General features: G+C 66.4%; 1 protein-coding gene across 13 annotated transcripts in view; it reads left to right on the plus strand.

The window, feature by feature from the left end:
• CAMK2B (calcium/calmodulin dependent protein kinase II beta) overlaps positions 1 to 21,858 on the plus strand; it is a 113,714-nt gene that overhangs the window by 62,078 nt on the left and 29,778 nt on the right. For all 13 annotated transcript variants that reach the window (XM_058296692.1, XM_058296695.1, XM_058296693.1 and 10 more), the window contains exons 3-6: positions 594 to 653; positions 8,320 to 8,374; positions 13,947 to 14,012; positions 20,836 to 20,908. In XM_058296692.1, the coding sequence (XP_058152675.1) occupies positions 594 to 653; positions 8,320 to 8,374; positions 13,947 to 14,012; positions 20,836 to 20,908 (254 nt within the window). The remainder of the gene's footprint in view (positions 1 to 593; positions 654 to 8,319; positions 8,375 to 13,946; positions 14,013 to 20,835; positions 20,909 to 21,858) is intronic.

Genomic DNA, 21,858 nt, shown 5'->3' on the forward strand with positions numbered 1-21,858 from the left:
CTGCCTCTTGCCCTGGCACCGCCGCGTGAGCATCCCGCAGGCCCATCAGAACGCGGATACGGCCCCGCGGCTCTGCGCAGTGGGGCGGAGGGGGCCCCGTCAGGCACCCCCTTGCAGGCACGCAGCCAGGCCTGTCTCTAAGGCGTGTCTCGTTCCACCACCCCCAGCCTCTCCGCCGTCTGGGGTCTCACCTAGAAATAGTTCTTCTCCGTCCCCCACGGCCTCAGAAGAGTGCGCGTCACTTCGTGGAAAGCTCTGCATCCTTACAGAATTGGGACAGGTGCTCAAAGGGTCCAGTCGGCGCTGTCGGCGGTGCTGCGGTGCTTGGCGTCTGCTGTTCTCTGAACGGTCGAGGGCAAAGCTTTCAGGCCGGCGGGCTCTGCACAGCCCACCCCTCTCCTGCCCCCAGCTCCCGGGCAGGCCCCAGGAGCACGACTGACGCACGGACGCTCCACCTGAGCGCAGCTGCTGGCGGGGGGCCGTGCAGCCGCGAGGTCACCGAGATGGGCTGGCCGGCTGTCGGCTGGGCCCCTGCCGGCTGGGTGGGTGCCGGGCCAGGCACACGGTGACCCTCTTTCCTTCTCTGTCCTCAGATCACCAGAAGCTGGAGAGAGAGGCTCGGATCTGCCGCCTCCTGAAGCATTCCAACATCGGTGAGCCCCGGCGACGCCTCTCAGCTCCGCAGGGGCTTCCTTTCCTTCTCTTCCCCTTGGAATGTCCCTGTCCTGAGAGCTCCAGGGGTGCAGGAAGCCCCAGGCCTGGGCACAGGGCGGCCTCTGTCCAGGACGAGGCTCCTGGGCCCGGGCTGGGAGATGACGTGGGCCCCTGCAGTTCAGGCGGACTCCAGAGGCCGAAGCGCCGGCTCGGAAAAGCCCCCAGGCCCTGCTGCCGAGAGCACAGCTGACAGGAAGACCACCCCACATGCCCACAGCCCCTGGGCCGCTGGCCAGTTTCCCGAAGGCCTCTCAGCAGCCCCCGCCGGCTGCGTCTCCAGGAGCTGTGGGCTGCTGCCATCTCCTTGTGAGGGCCCAGAGCCCAGGGCGCACATGCCCCCCATCCCTGTGTGGCCACGGCTCAGGCTCCACTCACGGAGTTTTATTTTAGGAGGTCTTAGGGATTGAACCCAGGACTGCGTACTTGGGAAGCAGGTGCTCAACCCCTGAGCTGCACCGCTCCCTGCTCACAATGCTTTTTAATCCGTGGACTCTCGCTCCAGGGTCAGATCCAGAATCCCTCACTAACAGGCACATGTCTAAGTCTGCCCTAGAAAGGCTGACTGGCAGGTCAGGAGCAGGCCTGGGAATCTGAGGTCTGCTGAGACCCCAGCCTGCTCTTTGCTGATTGTAAAGGGCGTCTGGCTCAGAGCACACCGTGGCCACCTGCCACTCTCCTCCACATCTCCCTGCCTGGCTTCCCACAGCCGCCCTGGGGTCTGAGTGGCCCTCGAATTCCCAGCTCACTTGCAGCTTCATTCCAGGGAGGTGGAGGCCTGAGAGCAGCGTGCTCTAGAAATCAGGTGGGAGGGCTGGAGCCACTGCAGCCCACAGTGATCTCGGGGCGCGCTGGAGGGGAAGGCTCTCTGGGGCATGGAGAGGTCAGCAGGAGCGTCCAGGAGATGAGGGGTTCCTTGTGAGCAGTCCCCTTCTCAGCCACCAGCCCACTTGGGGTCAGAGAGGCCTCTTGGGGAGGAGGGGCTCACGTGAGGAGGAGGAAGACATGGAGCCATATGGTGGGTGGAGGTGTGGTCTCCTGGGGCCTCATGGTAGGCGGAGGCTGGGTCTCCTGGGGCCACGTGGTGGGCAGAGGTATGTTCTCTTTGGGCCACTTGGTGGGTGGAGGTGTGGTCTCCCGGGGCCACGTGGGAGGATGTGGGGTCTCCTGGGACCACGTGGATGGAGATGGGATTTCCTGGGGCCACGTGGGTGGAGGCGAGGTCTCCTGGGGCCACGCAGTGGGTGGAGGCGAGGTCTCCTGGGGCCACGCGGTGGGCGGAGGTGGGGTCTCCCGGGGCCATGCGGTGGGCGGAGGCGTGATCGCCCGGGGCCATGCGGAGGGCATAGGTGGGGTCTCCCAGGGCCACGCGGTGGGAGGACGTGTGGTCTCCCGGGGCCACGCGGTGGGCGGAGGTGGGGTCTCCTGGGACCACGTGGTAGGCGGAGATGTGGTCTCCTGGGGCCACGTGGTGGGCAGAGGCGGGGTCTCCTGGGGTCAGGCGGTGGGCGGAGGCGGGGTCTCCTGGGGCCACGTGGTGGGCGGAGGCAGGGTCTCCTGGGGCCACGTGGTGGGCAGAGGCTGGGTCTCCCGGGGTCACGTGGTGGGAGGAGGTGTGGTCTCCCGGGGCCACGTGGTGGGCGGAGGTGTGGTCTCCCGGGGTCACGTGGTGGGAGGAGGTGTGGTCTCCTGGGGCCACGTGGTGGGTGGAGGCTGGGTCTCCTGGGGTAACGTGGTGGGAGGAGGCTGGGTCTCCTGGGGTCACGTGGTGGGAGGAGGTGTGGTCTCCTGGGGCCACGTGGTGGGAGGAGGCTGGGTCTCCTGGGGCCACGTGGGTGGAGGCAGGCATCCTGGGTGGGCCTAGGTGGGGTGGGCTGGGGGAGGGAGCACCCCTCCTTTCTCATCCTGGCTTGTCAGAGTTGTGTGTCAGGCATGGTGAGATAAGGAGCCTGTTTTTCCCATTTTCAAAACAGAACTGCCCCTGGGCCTGAGAGGATTGCTAGGAGGGTAGGGTCACCAAGTCCGCTCTTTCTGTGGGGACATCTTGGGACGTGGTATCTGAAGGCCTGGATTCGCCTGGTCTTCCCACTTGACAAGCCCCGGGATCACGTGACCACTTACCTCATTTATAAAATAAGGACACAGATGCCATTTAGTTTGTAGGATGGTTTTCATGAGTACATCGGTTAGCTATTGCTGCGTAACAAATGCTTCAAACCTTAGGAACTGTAAACAGCAAGCATCCATTACCTCACTTATCATAGATGATGATTCAGGAGCCTTTTGGATGGGTGGTCAGGGCCAGGCATGTAAATTTATGGGACCCAGTGCAGAATGAAAATGCATGGCCCCTTGTTCAGAAATTCTTAAGAATTTCAAGATGGCAACTGTGGAGGGCCCTGCTGAGCCTGGGACCACCCAGATGGCGCCTCCCTGGAGCCGCGCTCCCCGGGTCCCTCGGGCAGCAGGCATTCCAGCACAGCTGTCTCCTGAGGCCTGCTGGGGCACTGGGATCTGCTTCCGCCCACGGCTGGGGGCGCGAGGCCTTGGCTCGTCTCCACGGGGCACGTGTGTCTCTGTGGCACTGCGCTGGCTCTCCCAGGGCAGGGGGGAGGGAGCACCAGCGTTTGCACGACCTCAGCGTCCGGTGCTGAGCAGTCCCTCCTGCTTTACCTGCGTATTTAAGCCAGCTCCGAGTCCAGCCCGCTCGCCAGCGCCACTGCTTCAGGGGAGCAGGGCAGAGGATTTGGGGTTTCTCTAAGCACCCCCGGGAGCACAGAAGAGGACGGGCCTGTGGGTGTCTGCTGTGTGCGGTGTCTGAGCTGTGCCTCGCCGCGGGCTGAGCGGCCCTCGGGCTTTGCCCGTGCCCTGAGGGGCCGCAGTGACCAGACCTCAGCGTCCACCCTGGGGGCAGGGCGGGGTGTGGGCACGGGCCGAGGCTGGTCTTTGGACTCTTCCGGAACTTTGGGCTGCTCAGAAGCTGCCAGGCTGCCCAGGGGGTCTTTAGCCCTGTGTTGTTAGTGGGAGAAAGGCCCACGCAGGGCGGGCTGGCCCCTCCCAGGCTGGAGCTGAGCCCTGTGGTGTCCCCGAGAGCCCCCCCCTCTGGGTGGGGCCTCTGGGGCCAACGTAGCCCGGCTCCCTGAGGAAGGGACGATGGCACGGTGACGGCTCGAGCTCCAGCAGGCTCCCCTTGCCGCAGTGGCCCCGGCTGCTGGCTGGGCGTCGCGGGGGGCTGGTTTATGACGGACCCCAGCCCGAGGTGGCTGTCGTGTGCACCCAGCCCCGTGCCCCCCGCTGCGACCCACCTTCCCGGCCCTCGGCTGACACTCAGAGAGCCCTTGGAGAAGCCCGTTTGTCCTGCGCGGACGTGCCCCGAGCTGGAGGCAGCGCTGGAGCGGCCTCCGGGTTGCCTCATTGTAGTGCCCCGCGGGGGCCCTGGCCGGGGCTCGGGGGCCTTGGCTGGGGCTCGTGGCCCTCCATGCCGGCCTTCACGCTCCAGGCTGGAGGAGAGGCCTGCACCTGCAAACCCTCAGCTGCCCACGCCGTGACCCGAGCCCCGATGGCACGTTTTGACAAAGATTGCATAAACTGAACTTGCTGACCTCTGACCTCTGACCCCACTTCCCCCACGAGGGCCCGACTCACAGGGCAGTTTCCCAGCTCACTTGATGTGGTCGTTTGGGGCTTTTACGAGCCCTGGAAAATCCTGTCCTGGGAGCATCCCCTCCTGTGGTGTGAACCTGCTGCTGGTGGGACCTTTGGACTGAGGGGCTTAGTAGGACGTGCCCTGGGCGGGTCTAATCCTGTCCCCAGAGTCCTTTATAAATGGGATGAATATGGAGAGAGGAAGAAACCTGCAGAAGCCAAGAGGAAACCGTGCAGCCGGGAGCTGCGGGCGAGAGCCCGGCAGAGGCCCTGCGCCCTGTCGTGTGACCGGTGTCCAGGGCCCTGGTGGCGTCTGCAGGGAGAGCGTCGCCGATGTGCCCTGGTGGGGACCTGAGCGCCATCGGCCATTAGCCCCACCGGTCAGGCCGCCCGCGTCCGGCAGGTCGCCCCCGGAGGTCTTCGCAGACAAGAACCCTTGGTTTCCGAGCCCATGCCACCAAAGCAGGGAGCGCCAACCTTTGCTTCCTCGCGCCTCCCGGAGCCCGTGTCTCAGCCCTGCCACCAGCCATGCGCGGGGCCGGGCACGAAGGAGAGCCGGCCCCCGTGTTTCAGCCTGAAGACGAGCACCGGCAGAAGGTGGGGCAAAGATGGGCGATTTCCCGGCCTCTGGGATGCGCCCTGCCGGCTTTGCAGCTGTTGGCGCTCTCGTGAGCCGCCGTGTCCTCGGGTCGTCACTGGGCGCGCGCTCCCCGGCGGCGACGAGGCGGTGGGCGAGCCCCTTGGAGGGCCACAGTGTCCAGGCGTCCAAGGGGGGTTTCGGAGGATGCTTGGGAAGGTGAACGACAGGGGGTGTGTGTGTGAGGGTCTGAAGCTCTGTGGACCCCCAGGAAAGTGTGTTCTTAAAGGTAATCCTCTCCTGGGGATGTGGACGCATCGTGAGCACAACCTTTTGGCGAGGAGGGTCTTATATAAATGTGACCCACCTCCTCCAGGAGGGGTCTGAATCCTCTTACTGGACTAAAAGAGAATGAAATTCAGACGAGAGAGAAAGAGCGCCATGGAAGCAAGGAGCCGGGAGCAAGGGACCCCGGAAGAGAAGGGGGTCCAGCAGACACGCCGTGCGCCTCGCCGCGTGGCAGAGGAGCCCAGGATCGCGGGCAGCCGCTCTTGGGGGAGAAGGCATCCCCTCGACCGTGCCCCGACGTGGACGTTTTTCTCAGCCTCGGAGCTGTGAGCTTGTAAGCGAATGAACCCCATTGTAGAAGCCGCCTCCCCGTGGGGCCAGCTTGCAGCAGCAGCGCAAACTAGAGCAGTGCGGGAAGAGGACTAGGACGAGCTGTCCCGAGGGCGGCCGCCTGCCGTGGCGGAAGGCAGCGCCGTCTCCGGGGCCTGGGGCAGGGCTGCGTGGGGCCTAAAGCGAACGAAGGAGGCCGCTTCCCAGCCCACGCTCCCCTCGCACTCCAGCCGGGCAGGGCGCCCTGGCTTCACTGCCAGGTGCCGCCCTCGGGACGGGTTGGGTTTGGTGGTCTCTTTAGCACAGCTGTACCGCCGCGACACTGCTCTGATAACGCCTCTGAATGTCTCTTTGTAAGTCGGTTCTATGTCAACTCACTTGTTTCCTCCAGCGATGCTGCCTGTGAAGTCACGGGTCGGGTGTGCCAGTTAGGTGTCCTTCTGCACCGCTAAAATAAGTCTATTTTTAAAAGGTAAAAGCGCTTTAGAAAGCGTCCCCGTGCATGCCACCTAAACCGCACCGCCCACTGCCGGGACGTGAGAAGCGTGGGTCTCGGTCCCCGAGGCCAGAGGTGGGTTCGAGCGCTGCATCCCTGCACCCGCCTGCCTCGTGGGGAGCAGGCACCTGGGGGGGTGGCTCCCGAACCCCGAGCTGCTGCTGGCACTCCCCAAGGGCTCAGGCAGCTTTTACAGGTCCCGGACCTCACCGGGGGCTCAGGTGCTCCTGGAGGTGCTCAGGGGGGAAGGGGGTTGCTCCCACGCCGTGCGGAAATGCGCTTTTCTCCACGCGGCTCTCTCCCAAGGAGGTGTCGGGATGATGTGTGGGGTCCGCAGAGCGTCATGAGGAAGCAGCAGGGGCGGTGGGGGCTGCTCGGGCCCCCCGGGCCAGCTAGCAGCAAGAGGGAGGGAGCTTTTCCCTGACCACATGTCTGCCCCAGGGAAGCCATGGGCTGGAGCTGGTGACCCTCGTGGCGGGCCAGCCCGGGTGCAGCAGGGCCAGTCAGGAATGGGGGGCCGTGGGGAGGGCCCTTGCCACAGGGCTCAGCTGGGGGCAGGGGCTGTTGGACACCCAGTGGAGTCCGCGTCTCCTCCCTTGGACGCAACTCTCCTGGCGACGAGGCTGTGGGGCTATGCGGGCGGGGGTCCCCAGGGCACGGCTGGCACTCGGGAGACCTTGCCTTTAGGGGGCTGGAGGATGGGAGACGGGGTGCCCTTGAGCAGAGCAGAAGTGGGGCACGGCAGGGAGCGGGGGTCCGGGCTGGGCGAGACCCCCGGGGCTGTGGTCTCCTGGCCGGGCTCGGACTAGGAGCTGGGTGCTCCCCGGTGTCCCCAAGGCTCCTCTCCCAGCCCCTTCCTCACCAGGGCTCTGACAGGGTTGGGGGCTGCCCGGGGAGAGTGCCCCCTCCGGCCTCACAGCTGCACAGCTGCCCCTGCCTGCGCCCCCGCGTGCGGCGGCACCCCGGGCTGCGGCACCTCTGCGCAGCAGCTCGTGCGCCAGGCGCGCCTGTTCCCCGTTTTAGGGGGCTGGGACCCCTCTCCTGAGATGCCAGGAAGGGTCGTTTGTCAGGGTGTCTGTGCGTCTACTTTTTAAAATTTTATTTTTCCTCTTAAGGCTTCCTGGCCTCCCTGGACCTTAAGCAAGGCCAGCTCCTGACGGGCATTCAGGCCCCCTGGAGCCTCCACTTGCCCCTCCCCAGCATCCTCTTACGGGGGCCTGCTACCCCTAGCAGGGCAGAAACGGGAGTCACCGCCTCGGGGCCCCAGGCCCCAACAGGCAGAAGCCGGTTTGGAGCTCCCGGGCGTGAGGTGCTGGGGGCCAGGGCCTGGGGGCAGAGCGAGAGGAGGGGGCGTGGGCTGGCGATGCGGAGCGGGAGGTCGGCGTCGCCCAGCTCCGCACACGGGCCAGGGGCCGCACCGCCCGCGTCCCGCTCAGCCGTCAGAGCCGCGTGGCCTGCAGCTGGTTCCTGGCTCCCACGAGGCTCGCTGGCCTCCGCAAGTGGTCCGCTCGTGCCCGTGCAGCCCCAGTGTAACGCCCTCGCTGTCCCTGTGCCGCCCAGCGCCGGGCGCCCAGAACGAGGTGGCCCTGGACCGTTGGCTCTTGGCATGCTGCCCCCGGCTTCGAGGACGGGGCTCTGGGGCTGTCTTCCCTGCCAGGGACGCACGCTGCCCTTCGCCCGCCTTTGCTGGCCAGTGCTGCTCCTATCCTGGCCACTCCTAGGCTCCAGGCGGGAGAAGCAGGCGGGGACCCCGTGGCTGTCACCTGAGCAGCGTGCACACGGGTGTGCCTTGGGTCTCAGCCTGGGCGGGGGCCACAGAGTGGCCCATCCCCCGCTGCTGGCCCAGAAACTGCGAGAAGGCCTCGCTGCGCCAGCCTGCCCGGAGGCGCCGCCTCTCACTGCGTCCTCACGGCCAGTGGGTGGAGGCAGCCCTCTCCGTGTGAAGCCGGCTCCCCCGTTGCTCCTTTCCAGGGGCCCAGGCGGGGTGAAGGCGCCCGGCCCCTCCCTGTCCCCTCTGCCCTGTGGAGAGAGGGCAGCTGAGAGGAGGAGGGTCAGTGGAGGGAGGTGGGGGCTGGCCAGGCTGGCGGTCATCAGGGGGCCCCTGCACCGTGCCCGGGGGCCGGAGCTCCTGGTCCCGCTTGCCGGCACACCCTCCCGGGCTCGCGTCCGGCGCCATCCTGGGCCCGGTCCCCACGGTCCCCTGGGCCTTGGCCACGTGCCTGGTGTCTGTCCCTTGCTGTGGACAGCGCCTCACGCCGTTCTGTCCCCGCAGTGCGTCTCCACGACAGCATCTCGGAGGAAGGCTTCCACTACCTCGTCTTCGATCTGTGAGTACCGCGCCGTGGGCTCACCTGCACCCTCCGCGCCCCTTCGTGCCGGAGCCGCCCCGCTGCTGGCCCCCAGGCCCCCTTTTCCTCAGGGCTTTAGACCCACAGGTCCTGCTTGCCGCGCTGCCTGTGCGCACAGGACTGTGGCTGGGCCTGGGCCACCGGACCGCAGGGGGAGGGCCTGGGCTGACCTCGTACATTCCCTCTCTGGTGTGTGCGCGTCCCCCCCAAGCTGCATGGCTGGCGTGAGCGTGCATGCACGTGTAGGGGTATGAGTGTGAGCACGTGGGTATGAGTGTGTGAGGGTGAGTGCCACTCTGAGTGTGCAAGTGGGAGGCTGCATATGTGACTCAGTGGGCGAGGGTGTGTGTGCCAGTGGAGCCTGTGTGAGCATGCAGGACTGTACATGCATGGAATTAGTATGAGTGGGTGGACAGGCATGCATGGGTGGATGTGGGTGTGTTAGCACAAGTGCATGTGTGCAAGTGTGGACATGTGCGTGCAGCGTGTAGGTACGTGAGTGTACGGGCGTGTGCCAGTGTCAGTGGGCACATGTAAGCGTGTGAATGGCATGCTGTGAGTGTACGTGCATTGCTTGTTGGGCATGAGCAGGTGTGAGCGTGCAAGCGAGCAAGGCTGTGGCGCTGAGCGAGAAGGCGTGGGGCCGTGTGGAGGCTCAGCTGCCTCCCACCTCGGGGTTCAGGAGACCTCACCGCCCTGATGGCAGCGCCCGCGGAGGTGGGGGGGCAGTGCTACATTTAGTGGCTCCGGAGTCAGTGCCAGGAACTGGGTGGGCAGGGCCCAAGGCCTTAGCCTGCGCGGCGTGGCGCCTGACCCCGGGCTGTGGCTGCCCTAGGCCCTCCCTGTGCCCCCCGTGCCTTCCCAGCCCTCCCCATGTCCCCCATGCCCCCTTGTCCCTCCCTGTGCCCTCCCGGCCCTCCCCATATCCCCCGTGTCCCTTTGGCCCTCCCCAAGCCTCCCGTGCCCCCCCCGTGTCCCAGCCCTCCCTGTGTCCCCCCCATGTCCCCCCATGCCCTCCCGGCCCTCCCCAGGCCCCCCCATGTTCCCCCGTGTCCCCCTGGCCCTCCCCGTGTCCCCCTGTGCCTTCCTGGCCCCCCCTGTGTCTCTCCGTGTCCTTCCAGCCCTCCCCGTGTACCCCCCATGTCCCCCCTTGCCCTCCCAGCCCTCCCCAACCCTCCCCATGTCCCCCCCGTGTCCCATGTCCCCCCTTGCCCTCCCGGCCCTCCCCAGCCCTCCCCGTGTCCCCCCCATGTCCCCCCATGCCCTCCCCAGGCCCCCCATGTCCCCCCGTGCCCTACTGGCACTCCCCACGTCCCGCCCATGTCCCCCCATGCCCCCTGTGTCCCCCCGTGCTCTCCTGGCCCTCCCTGTGTCCCTCTGTGTCCTTCCAGCCCTCCCCATGCCCCCCGTGTCCCCCTGTGCCCTCCGAGCCCTCTCAGGCCCTCCTGCCCGCCCCTCCCCGCTCTCTGGCGTGGCTGTGGTGGGATGTGCTGGAGGAGGGGCTCTCACCCCTCGAGTGAATGGCTGGCCCGGTTGGGGCCTTGCTGCCTGCGGGGGCCTTGGCGCCCCTGGCCACAGGTTGCTCCTGCTGCCCCCATGGGGTGCCTCCCCTAGCCTCGCTGGTGTAGCGCGAGGCCCCCGGTCCACTGTGGTGACGGGCAGCAGCCGCTCCTGCCGGGCTGTGAGTGAGTGCCTGATGCCAGGTCCGTGGCCCCTGAGGGGGGGCCGCTGCTGCCCTCTGAGCCTCAGTCCCACCAGCCACCACCCAGCTGTGTTCCACAGGGAACGGGAACCACTGGGTGCAGGGGAGCGGGTGGCTCCTGGCCCTGGGGGAGACAGGAAGAGAGGGCATGTGAGAACGTGTGCGTGCACGCACATGCATGGGGAGGGTGGGGTGGGAAGGCACTTGGGGTGCAAGTGTGAGTGTGTGAGTGGATGGTAGGTGGGTGCAGGGGTGCGTAATGGGCGTGAGGATGGGGTGTGGGTGTGAAATGGGTGTGAGGAGGGGAGGGGGGTGTGAGGATTGGTGTGTGGGTGTGTAATGGGTGTGTGAGTGGATGGGAGGGCAAGTGAGGATGTGTGAAAATGGGAAGGAGTGTGAGGATGGGTTGTGGGTGTGTAATGGCTGTGAGTGGATGGGAGAGGGTATGAGAATGGTATGGGGTGTGAATGGACGTGTGCTTGTGCTGAACGGGCATGCGTGGGGGCAGGTGTGCACTGGGTGGGTGTGCGCGAGGGTGGGCATGCACTGGGACGTGCATGGGGCAGGTGTGTGCGGGGCAGGTGTGTGCTGAGCAGGCATGCATGGGGGCAGGTGTGCACTGGGTGGGCATGCACAGGGGTGTGCACCGGGTGGGCGTGTGCTGGAGTGTGCATGGGGCAGGCGTGTGCTGGGTGGGTGGGCGCTGGGCAGGTGTCCATGGGGGCAGGTGTGCGCTGGGTAGGCACTGGGCGGGCGGTTGCTGGGCAGGCATGCATGGGGCCGGGCGTGCATGCAGGCGGGCATGTGCTGGGCGAGCGGGCGCTGGGCGAGCGGGCACTGGGTGGGTGTGCACTGGGCAGGCATGCGCTGGGCAGGCGTGCATGGGGCAGGCGTGTGCTGGGCAGGCACTGGGCGGGAAGGCAGGTGCTGGGCGGGCGGGTGTGCACGGGGCGGGTGTGCGCTGGGCAGGCATGCGCTGGGTCGTGCATGGGGCAGGCGTGCATGGGGCAGGTGTGCATGGGGCTGGCGTGTGCTGGGCAGGCGTGCATGGGGGTGGGCGTGCGCTGGGCGGGCTACTAGTCTCTGAGGCCGGGCCAAGCCCAGGGCGGCAGGAGCAGGGGCTTGGCAGCTGGACAGGAAGCAGGAAGCCGCGGTGAGCACAGAAGGGGCAGAGGAGGAGGGCGGCCTGCGACACGGTGGTCCAGGGCCCTGCGGAAGCCCGCGCCGCGGGGGACCGGCAGTGTCTCTGGGCCACCCCGATGGTCCCCCACTTCCCGGAGGACGCACTCGTCCGCAGGTGTCTGAGTATCGGAGCCAGCCTGGCCCAGCCGAGGCAGCCCGTGGTGGACCGGGTGCCCTCGGAGGCCGCGGGCCGTGCCGCCATCCTGTGCCCACCCTGCCTGCCTTGCCCGGTGTCACGAGGCCCAGGCTGGCTTCCGAGCTGGGGGCACAGCTCAGCCTTACCTGCAGGAGACCACAGAGGCCCCTGGGCAGTGTGGGTGCTCTGTGGAACCTGGGGGGTCGACTGATGGGAATGTCACGGGGGCCTGGGGACCCGGGCTGGGAACTGAGCGGCACATGCACACTTGCCTGCCCAGGGGAAGGGGCTGCAGGCCCAGAGCCCTGCCCAGGTCAGTGGGCTCCCGGGGTCGTGGGTGCCTGGGCAAAAGATGGGTGCAGGCACGCTGGCCCCCTCCAGGGCCTTCCTGGAGCAGCATGAGGCTCCCTGGCCAGAGTGGGGACTCCGGATTCTCCCAGCAGCCGTGGGCATAGCCTGGAGCTTTCTGAGGACACAGGAAGCCTGGTGGGCCCATCTCTGCCCTCTGGGCAGGGCTGCTCAGGCTCAAGGGGGCCGAGGCCCTGGAATGGGCCACCCACAGGACAGCAGAGTCACCAGAGCAAGCGGGGGCCTGGCCCGCTCCTGAGCTGGGCCTGGCATTGGGTCTTCCTGCTACACACCCACACGGGCACACGTGTACACACAGATAGCTCGCAGGCACACAGGAGGCTCCCCGTGCACGCAGGCATACGGGGGCTCCACAGGCACGCAGAGGGCAGCCCGGGAGCTGGCAGACCTCCTCAGGGTTTTCCAGCAGGCTCCAATCTGCTGGGTCGGGTGGGGTTCTTGGGCAGGCCCAGGGGTGGCTCCTGCGTGCACCCCATGGCTTCTTCATGCCCTGTTCCATGTCCCTCCCGTTTCCCAGCCCAGGGACCCTTTCCAAGTGCCCAGACCCCCCCAGACAGCCCGAGCCCTGGTCCATCTGGACTGTTGCCCACCGCCCGCTCGCTGGCAGAGGCACACGGCACAAGGATGTGCTGCTGGACGCCAGCCTGCCCCCGCCTCTCTGCTCCCCGCTGGAGAGGGGCTTCGAGCACTTTGAGCCGCAGGCCACTGCAGAGGCAGGTCCAGCCCCCGTGTTTTCTGGCCCTGTGCTCCTGCTGTGAGGGCCACAGCGCTGGCCCCGGGTGGCCTGAGAAGGGAAACCAGACCTTCTCGGGACCTGGGTGGAGCACTGCAGAGCCTGGCTCGTGGCAGGTCACTTAGAGGGTTGAAATTCAGTCTTTTTGTCTGTCACCTGAGTGCAATAATAGCAATGTCTCGGGATGACTGTGAGAATTAGAATGTTAAATAGCCTCGTGCGAGTGAGCACTGGGTAAGCTGTCAAGTCCTAGGTGAGGATGGTGGTAGGGTGGAGTTGGTGATGGTGGCATAGGGGGTGGTTGTGGTAGGAGGTACTGGCAGTGAAGATGGCTATGGTAGCCGTGTTGGGGATCGTGGCATTGGTGGTGATGGAGGTGATGATGGTGAAGTCATAGTGATGGTGGTGGTGATGATGATAGAGATGTGGTGGTGATGGAGGTGATGGAGATGGTTATGGCAGGTAGTAGTGACTACAAGCAGGAGATGGTGGTGGTGATGGTGGTGATGGAAGGGGTGGTAGGTGGAGTTGGTGGTGGTGGTGGGATGGTGGTGATGGGTAATGGTGATTATATAAAGGGGGTGGTGGTGAGTGGACTTAGTGGTGGCGATGTGGTGGTGGTGGTGGTAGTGATGTCTGTGGAGGTGCTGGTGGTGATGCATGGGGTGACCATGATGATGGAGGTGGTGGTGGTGGTGATGGTGATTACAAGCAGGAGATGGTGGTGGGTGGAGTTGTTGGTGGTGATGAGAGAAACTGTAGTGATGGAGATGGTGATGATGATGTTGGAGATGATGGTGGTGGTGATGGTGGTTATATGCAGGAGGTGGTGGTAGTGGAGGTCATGGTGGAGTTGGAGGTGGTGGTGGTGTTGGAGGTGGTGGTGGTGGAGCCGGAGGTGGTGGTGGAGCCAGAGGTGGTGGTGGAGGTGGAGGTGGTGTTGGAGGTGGTGGTGGTGGAGCCAGAGGTGGTGGTGGAGCTGGAGGTGGTGGTGGTGGTGGAGCTGGAGGTGGTGGTGGAGCTGAGGTGGGGGTGGTGGTGGTGGAGTTGGTGGTGGAGCTGGGGGTGGTGGTGGTGGAGTTGGTGGTGGAGCTGGAGGTGGTGGTGGTGGAGGTGGTGGTGGAGCTGGAGGTGGTAGAGCTGGAGGTGGTAGTGGAGGTGGTGATGGAGCTGGAGTTGGTGGTGGAGCTGGAGGTGGTGGTGGTGGTGGTGGAGCTGGAGGTGGTGGTAGAGCTGGAGGTGGTGATGGTGATGGTGGAGCTGGAGGTGGTGGTAGAGCTGGAGGTGGTGGTGGTGGTGGTGGAGCTGGAGGTGGTAGTGGAGGTGGAGGTGGAGCTGGAGGTGGTGGTGGTGGAGCTGGAGGTGGTGGTGGTAGTGGTGGTGATGAGGGAGGTCTCCAGGAACTGACTCCAGTGTGCTCTTCCTTCAGGGTCACTGGTGGGGAGCTCTTTGAGGACATTGTGGCCAGAGAGTACTACAGCGAGGCTGATGCCAGGTGAGCACCAAGCCAACACCGTCCTGCCCTCCCCCCGCCTCCCCCTCCCTCCCTGTTCCCTTGCCCCCTCCCACCCTTCCTTCACTCAGGCCACCCCTGGGCCTTCTTCTCACTCCCGTGACTGTCCCTGTGTACGCTGTCCCCTCCTGGCCAGGCAGCCTCTGGTCTTGGGCGCCTCCTGCTGGGTGGTGGCCAGGGTGGGCGGTGGTTCTTGGGCCAGGCGAGCCCTGGGCCCTGCAGGGAGGTGAGGGCGAGGCCTCCATGGGTGGACAGCCTGCCTCGGCCCTGGGGGCGCTGACCCCAGGCTGGGCCCTCCAGGGAGGGCTGCCGGGGAGGGGCACAAGCAGGCTCACTCACTGCTGTCCTCCCCACTCTGCTGGACGCCTCAGCCCACGTCCGTCGCAGCATTCTTGGCTGACCCTTTAGGCACCATGTGGCAGTTTCCGGATGCTTCTCCAAAGAAAGGGCCAGGCAACCCCAGCCATGGAGCCCTCCCAGGGCCCGGGCCCCCCATGGGTGCTGAGAAGGGAGTAGTGGGGCTCTCTGCTGGTGGGTGGCTGGTGAGGGGCCAGCTGGGTCTCCTTCTGAGCCCCCCGCCACCTCCGGGGGCAATGGGGGCCTCTTCTGCGTCCAGGTCCCTGTGCGCAGGCTCCCGCGGCGGCGCCAGGACGCTGGGGTGTGAGGAAGGGCACCTCGGCAGCCCCCTGCTTGGGCCCAGCCCCCACGGGGCTGGGGAGGGCTGGTGGCCTCAGAGATGGCCATTTGCACCTGGTGGCTCGGTGGCGGGACAGGCGGGACACCCCGTCGGAGACGTCAGACAGCAGCAGTCGACGCCCTCGTGGCCCGCGGGGGCCGTTGTAAGCAGGAGGCATGCAGCCCGGGGGCGGCCCGGGACGCTGGCGTGGGGGGTTCTTGGCCCCGCCGCCCCCCAGCCCCGTGCCATGCTCCGCAGCCGCAAAGGGGAGTGCGTTCCTAAAAGAAGGTTGGCCATGGGTCTCTCCCAGCGGATTTATGGACAGTTTTAACTTTCTCAGAAAAATCTGTTTTCAAAAAAAACAGCATCAGCCTGACTCTCGTAACCAAGAAAAAAGTTGTTTCACAAAATGAGCTTCCCGCGCTTCTGCGGTGCAGGGCGCCCTGCTCACGGGTCCCTCTCCCTGGATGGAGGTGGCCTTCGGGGGCTTGGGGATGGGTCTCCTTTCCTGAGGTCCTTGAGAAGGATCTCTTGCTGCCCCGAACAGCCCGGGAGTGGACAGTCCCCTTTAGGGGGGCGTGCACAGAGCAGAGCCAGGCAGCCCTGTCCTGCCTGAAGTGCCGGAGGAAAAGCCCGCGGGGGGGCGCAGCCTGCGCTGCCAGCGGGGAGGCCCGCGTCTCGGCCCCTGTTGAGCCGTTCCGGGCCGGCACTGGCGGTCATCTCCCTGCTGGGACGGCTGAGCGCCCCAGGCTCGTTGGCCTCAGGGCCTCTGCCGGCCCCCCCCCCCCGGCCCCCTGCCTGCGTGTGACCCCTCTGCACCTGCCGCCCTCGGGGCCACGCCTGATTCCCCTCCTCCCTGGCCTGTCCCCCCCTTGTCTCGTCTCTGATGCTCTCCTGCTCCCCACTCCTGCCCCCCCCCGGCCCCCCATGTGTCCTCTCAAGCACCAGCCTGCCACCTGCCTCGCCCTGGACTGCCCCCTGTGGCCGGGGCGCCGATGACACACATGCTCCATCCCCCAGCATGGGCTCGGGGGCCGGGGTCCCGACTGCAGCGGGCGCCCGCCCTGTCCTCTCTCTGGGTGGGTGACACAGCGCCCCCCACCCCGGCTGGGCAGCACCATGGGCCAGGCAGGCCTCGCACGGCGAGAGGAGCCCCGCCTGGGACGGGGTGCCCACACCCGTGCCCCAGCAGCAGGGCAGGCGCCAGCTTCCTCCCCGGGCACCTGCATCCCCGTGTGGAGAGCCCTCTGGCATCTGGACCCCCTCGGAAGGGGCCCCAGCAGTAGGCTCTGGGCGGAAGGCGGCTCCTCCTGGGACCACCCTGCTGCGCTCGCAGGGACTGGCACTCGGCGGGGCAGGCCCGGGGGGGCAGGGGGGCAGGGAGGGGCCACAAAGGCTGTGGGGTGGCGAGGAGCCGTGGAGGTGACCCACGTACACCCCGTCTTCCTCGTGTCCCATCGGACCCGCTGGCCGGAGGGAGACGTGCGCTCGAGACCCAGGTGCCCCCGGCCTGAATTGGGTCTCGGCGTTCTTGCGTCTGCCTCTAGGCAGCTGGGCCTGGTGGCACCTTGGGGACGGGAGCCCCAGCGCCCGTGACCCTGTGGGAGGACCTTCCCCTAGAGGGCTGGGCTTCCGGCAGGGTCACGGCCAGGAAGGGGCTGCTGTGGAGCTCCCCCCTCCGAGCAAGCAAGGGTGGGTGAAGATGGGAGCCGAGGGCGGCCTGCGCGGTGGGCACGGGCGGCGCGCCCCACGCGGGTGGCAGAGCCGCCCCCAATGGGGGTCGTGCTGAGCCCCCGGCGGCCGGCCGCAGCCTGCTGCTGCCGCAGGTGGAGCGTCCCGGGCGTTTCTGCGCGGGCTGTGCCTCGGGAGGACCGAGCGACACGGAAGTGGTTTTTCTGAAACTCTTTTCTCTCCAAGAGGTGGGATTTTCATGGTAGAGTTTGTGAGGAAACTCACGGGGCTATGTGCCCTTTCTTCAGCCAAGGAGAGCAAATTTCAGGACATTTAGAGCCTGTTTGGGGAAAGCACGCACACGCAAGCTGAAAAGGCGCGCGGCTCGGGAACGGTGGCCGAGGAAGCGCACCCTGGAAATGAAGTTCTGATGAGCCCACTGGGGAAGGCCCCGGGGGCCCAGCGGGCGGCAAGGCGGCGGGCGCGAGACAAGATGCGCTCCGGAGCCCCCGGGGCCAGCGCGGCGGCCGCTCTCACCCCCAAAGTGACGTTCTGGCCTGTTGAGAACCTTAGGAGGCCAGAGGGGCCGGCAGTGCTGAGCAGGACCTTGTCCGGAGGTGCCGCGGCCCATGGCCTGTCGCTTCTCCCTGCCAAGGGCCCGGCCCCCGGGGGCCCTAGGGTCGGGGCTGCCGTGGCCAGACTTGCTCTCCCTGCCCTGGCCGCCCCAACCCGCTGCAGGGTCGCCCAGCGTCAAGGTGGTCAGACCCGGGAATGCTGGGGCGGGGGAGGGCCACAGCTGGGGGTCCCGGGGCCGCCCCAGCACCACGTTCAGTGTAGAATTCTCGTTCGTGCCACGAAACGGTCACGGGCCCCGCTAAGAGAGGCCAGCGAGCGTCTTGTCCAGCCCTTGACGCGTGGGGACAGCAGCTGCACCTGCTCTGAGGATCTCGGGCAGGCGTGCGCCCAGGACGGGCGCGGTGTGACGGCGCAGGCAGCGCCCGCGGGCAGCTCTGGTGTTCCTGTAGACACGCCGGGCGGGTGGGCCACAGACTGTCGTCAAGAGCGGTTTCGCCGCGTTCGTGGTCTCCTGTGACGTCCTCGTGGGAACCGTGCAGGCTCCGGAAGGCGCATTCGCTGCGTCTCTGGTGTCGGTTTGGATTCGGCGTTGCTGGGAGGGCCCAGCCCCGTCTTAGACATGCCGGTCGACGATGTGGGTAGACTGACTCGTTGACACCACAGAAGTTTTTGGCCATCTGTTTTAACTTGCCGAACGCTGCTGGGAGCAACACGCCGGAAACGCCTCGGCCGCCACGACGCGGATTTACTAGGTTCAAAGCTCACGCGTCCGAGGCTTGAAAACGTCCAAGTCGAGGCCTCGTCAGAGATGCCGGCTCACCGGAGATCATCCACCAGCGATCCCGGACTCCTCCGTGGGGCGAGGCCCAGGGCCCCGTCTCCTCCAAGCGCACTTCCTCCCCAGCTCACGTGGCGGTCGCGGCACGGCGGTGCCCGCGTCTTCCTCGGGCCTCTTCGCCAGCTCTGCCTCGGGCTGCTCCGCCGGCGGCTTTCCTCTCCCCGGTTCGTTGGCTTCAGCGTCGGGAGGCCCCCTGTCGCTGCGGCGCTCCTCCGTGTCGGCGGCTTTCCACTCCCCTGCGTATGAAGGACGCCAGTAAGAGGACCGGGACCCCCCTGGGCCATGCAGGCCCATCAGAGGCCTCAAAAGGCCGCACCTACGACAGGTTCACAGGCCCAGGAACGATCGGCTTCAAGAACCGAACGCTGAGAAGCGGACTTGGCCCAGTGGTTAGGGCGTCTGTCTACCACATGGGAGGTCCGCGGTTCAAACCCCGGGCCTCCTTGACTCGTGTGGCGCTGGCCCATGCGCAGTGCTGATGCGTGCAAGGAGTGCTCTGCCACGCAGGGGTGTCCCCACGTAGGGGAGCCCCACACGCAAGGAGTGCGCCCTGTAAGGAGAGCCGCCCAGCACGAAGAAAGGTGCAGCCTGCCCAGGAATGGTGCCACACACACGGAGAGCTGACACCACAAGATGATGCAGCAAAAAGAAATACAGATTCCCGTGCTTCTGACAACAGAAGCGGGCAAAGAAGATGCAGCAAATAGACACACAGAACAGACAACTGGGGGGGTGGGGCAAGGGGAGAGAAATAAATAAAATAAATCTTTAAAAAAAAAAACGAACCAGATGCTCCATCTCACTGTAAGTCAGGCACCAGGCTTGGCTGGGAGAAGGCAGCAGCTGCATCCAGGGCGCCTGGAGGAGAGGTTCAGGACGAAGACAAGAAGATGCCGGCGTGAGCCAGCACCACGACCGGCGTCTGCCGTGGGTGGCCTCTGTGAGGTCTGAGCCACGCCGTGCCAGAGGACGTGCCAGTTCCTGCCCTCGGTGCTCTGGGAGGCGCGGAGGGACGCGTGAGCGCACTGTGCCTGGCCTGGCGTCCGAGGACCCACAGGGGCCCCTGGGAAAGCGCTCCAAGATGGGCTGGGCCTCGGGCGGCTGGGGACACGCATGGGGCCTGCGGGCAGGGAGGGAGGGACATGCGGTGGGTTCTAGAGAACAAGGCGCTCACCCCCTGGGGCAGAACCAGGGCCCCCGAGCGCGGCCCAATCTGGCCGTGGGTGCCGAGGAGCTGTGCGGGGGGCGCTGCTCCCCACCCAGGGCCGCAGGGTGGAGGAGGCCTCCGTGCCCAGGCTGTACAGCGCGGTCTCCGTGGGCGCCTGCCGTGGCTGGTCCGTACCTCTGGCTGGGACCCCCGGGGCCTGAGCACATGCTGGGGAGCCCCCTTCTGCATCGCGGGGATCAGGCCAGGCCCTGGAACTCTGGCTGCCGCTCGCCCAGGCCCCTCCCGGGGCTGTGGTCTGGGCCTGAGGGAGGTGGCAGGTCCCAGGGCCGGGAAAGTGGGCGTCCTCTGCTCGGCCCGGACTCCTGGGCCAAGTTTGGGGCGCAGCCCGCACTGGGGATGGGGTGGCCACGGCCCCGTCTGGCCTCCGTCTCCGACCACTGGCCTTCCCAACCGCAGGAGAGGGCCTGGCGGGGCACTGCCGCGGTGCGAGTGAGTCCGCATGCTTCCCTGGGGCCAGGAGGAGGGCCCGTGGGGACCCGGGCTCTAGCAGGAGGCGGGGGCAGCGAGGGCGCCCTCCCGGGGCATCCTGCTCTGGGCAGGCGACCTCGTGGGCAGGGCAAGGCTCTGCGTGGCGCGACAGGACGCTGGCCCCCTACCCCCAGGGGGTGCCCTGGAGGGGAGAGGGCCGGCCAAGGGCATCTCCTCCTGGGTTTGCCGGGCCCCTCCGAGCCCCGGATGCTTCAGCAATATGTCACCGCCTAGGAATCCTGGGTCTGTGGTTTCTTCTGGGCGGACACTGGGGTTTGATTTTTCATGCCGTGGAGGCTGGTCTGTGGCCAGAAGGGTGGGGGCCGTATGGGGAAGGGGCCGCCTCCCCCGTGGCCCTCAAACCTGCCCTGAGGAGGTCCTGCCTGCCCTCCCAGCCTTGGGGCCCCTCCCGTCCTCACCCCCCTCCCAGAGCCGCCCTGGAGCTTGTCTGCTCGCCGGGAGGACTCTGGCTCGACTCTGGCTTGGGGCCAGGTTTGCCGCCAGCCCAGGGAGCGGGTGCTCTGGGAAGGCCCCACCTGGCAGCCTCCCCCGCTTCCGGGGCCCAGCAGGCGGCCTGCTTTGGGGGGGCGCGGCACCTCCAGGCCTTTTGCTGACCTGCCTCCCCTTCCCTCATGGGAACGCCTTGAACCAGCTGAGGACCCCTGCCCCAAGAGTCACACTGCTCCACGGGCACCTTCTGCACCCCACACCCAGCCCAAGGCAGTGGTCCCCTGCTGCCCCTCCTCTCCCCCGCTTCTCTTCTCTCCCTCCTGCCCCCTCCTCCCACCCTCCCCTCCCACTCCTCTCCCCCCTCCTCTCCCCCTCCTGCCCCCTCCTCCCACCCTCCCTCCTCTCCCCTCTCCCTCCTGTCCCCTTCATCTCCTCCTCCTCTCCTCTCCTCCTCCCTCCTCTCCCCTCTCCCTCCTATCCCCCTCCTGTCCCCCTCCTCTTCTCCTTTTCCCTTCTCTTCCCCCACCTCTCCCCCTTCCACTGCTATATACTCTTCTCCTCTCCCTCTTCCCATTCCCCTCCCCACATCTGTGCTCCCCCTACCACCCTGGCTCCTCCTTCCCTCTCTTCCCCATTGCCTGCTGCTGTTGTCTTACCATCTCCAGACGAAGCAGAGAGCTGCAGGCCCTGCCCCCCTCCCCCCCCCTCCCCCCCCCCCGCGGCCTCCTGGGCTCTCACCTGACTCCCACCATTTCTAGGCGCCTTTCCCAGAGAGGACCTTGAGGGTCTCCACCCCCCCACCCCCTTGTAGGTCCTGAGAATGGCCTGGGCCCCCGCCCCCCCACCAAGCCCCCCTGCCACGACCCTCGCACTAACGCCCCCTGGTGTTTGCATGCAGTCACTGCATCCAGCAGATCCTGGAGGCGGTTCTCCACTGCCACCAAATGGGGGTCGTCCACAGAGACCTCAAGGTGAGTCCCCACCCTGCCCTATCGTCTGTTGTCCGTCCGTCCGTCCGTCTCTGTACTGCATGTGGGTTTAAAGGAGGCCTGGTTGGCAGGACAGCGCCTGTCCTCATTCCACCACCAGGGCTGGTGCAGGACGCGGCAGGTCCTGCCCGCGTGCCCCCCACGGAGGACTGTGTGCGTGTGTGCGCATGCATGCGTGTGTGTGTGCACCCCACGGAGGATCGTGTGTGCATGTGTGCGCACATAAGCGTGTGTATGTGTGCACCCCATGGAGGACTGCACATGTGTACGTGTACATGTGCGTGCATATGTGTGTATCCCACAGAGGAGTGTGTGCATGTCCACGTGTGCACATGCGCATGTGTGCATGCATGTGTGTGCACTCCATGGAAGGCTGTGTGTGCATGTGTGCATTGTGCATGCATGTGCGTACACCCACTGAGGACTTGTGCGTGCACATGCATGCATACATGTGTGTGCCTGTGTGTACATGTTTGCATGCTTGTGTATGCATCCCCGTAGAGGACTATCTGTGCATGCATGTATGTGTGCTCCCTACAGAGGACCGTGTGTGTGCGTGTGTGACCCCCACAGAGAACTGTGTGTGTGAACGTGTGTGCGCGTGCAGCCACCACGTGGCCCCCTGAGCCCCACTGGCCTGCAGGGGCATCTGGCAGAGATGAGCTCAGAGACCCACCAGGCACTTCTAGGCCCTGGGCCTCCAGGAGTGGCAGTGCAGTGAGGTGCTGGGGTGCAGTGGGGCCCCCCTTCTCTGAGGCGGCCATCCGAGGCTGCCGCTCTGGGCAGAGCAGCTGACTGTCCTGGAGGAAGCTTCTCCCGGCCAGGGTGGCGGGAAACAGGGCTGGGAAGGCAGCTGGGGGCACAGAGGCTTCAGTATGAGTCCCTCCCCTTCCCCCCACCTTCCTGAGCCCCAGCGCTCTCCAGGGCTTGCC

The sequence above is a fragment of the Dasypus novemcinctus genome, chromosome 5 (assembly GCF_030445035.2).
Source record: "Dasypus novemcinctus isolate mDasNov1 chromosome 5, mDasNov1.1.hap2, whole genome shotgun sequence".
Classification (NCBI taxonomy): Eukaryota; Metazoa; Chordata; class Mammalia; order Cingulata; family Dasypodidae; genus Dasypus; species Dasypus novemcinctus.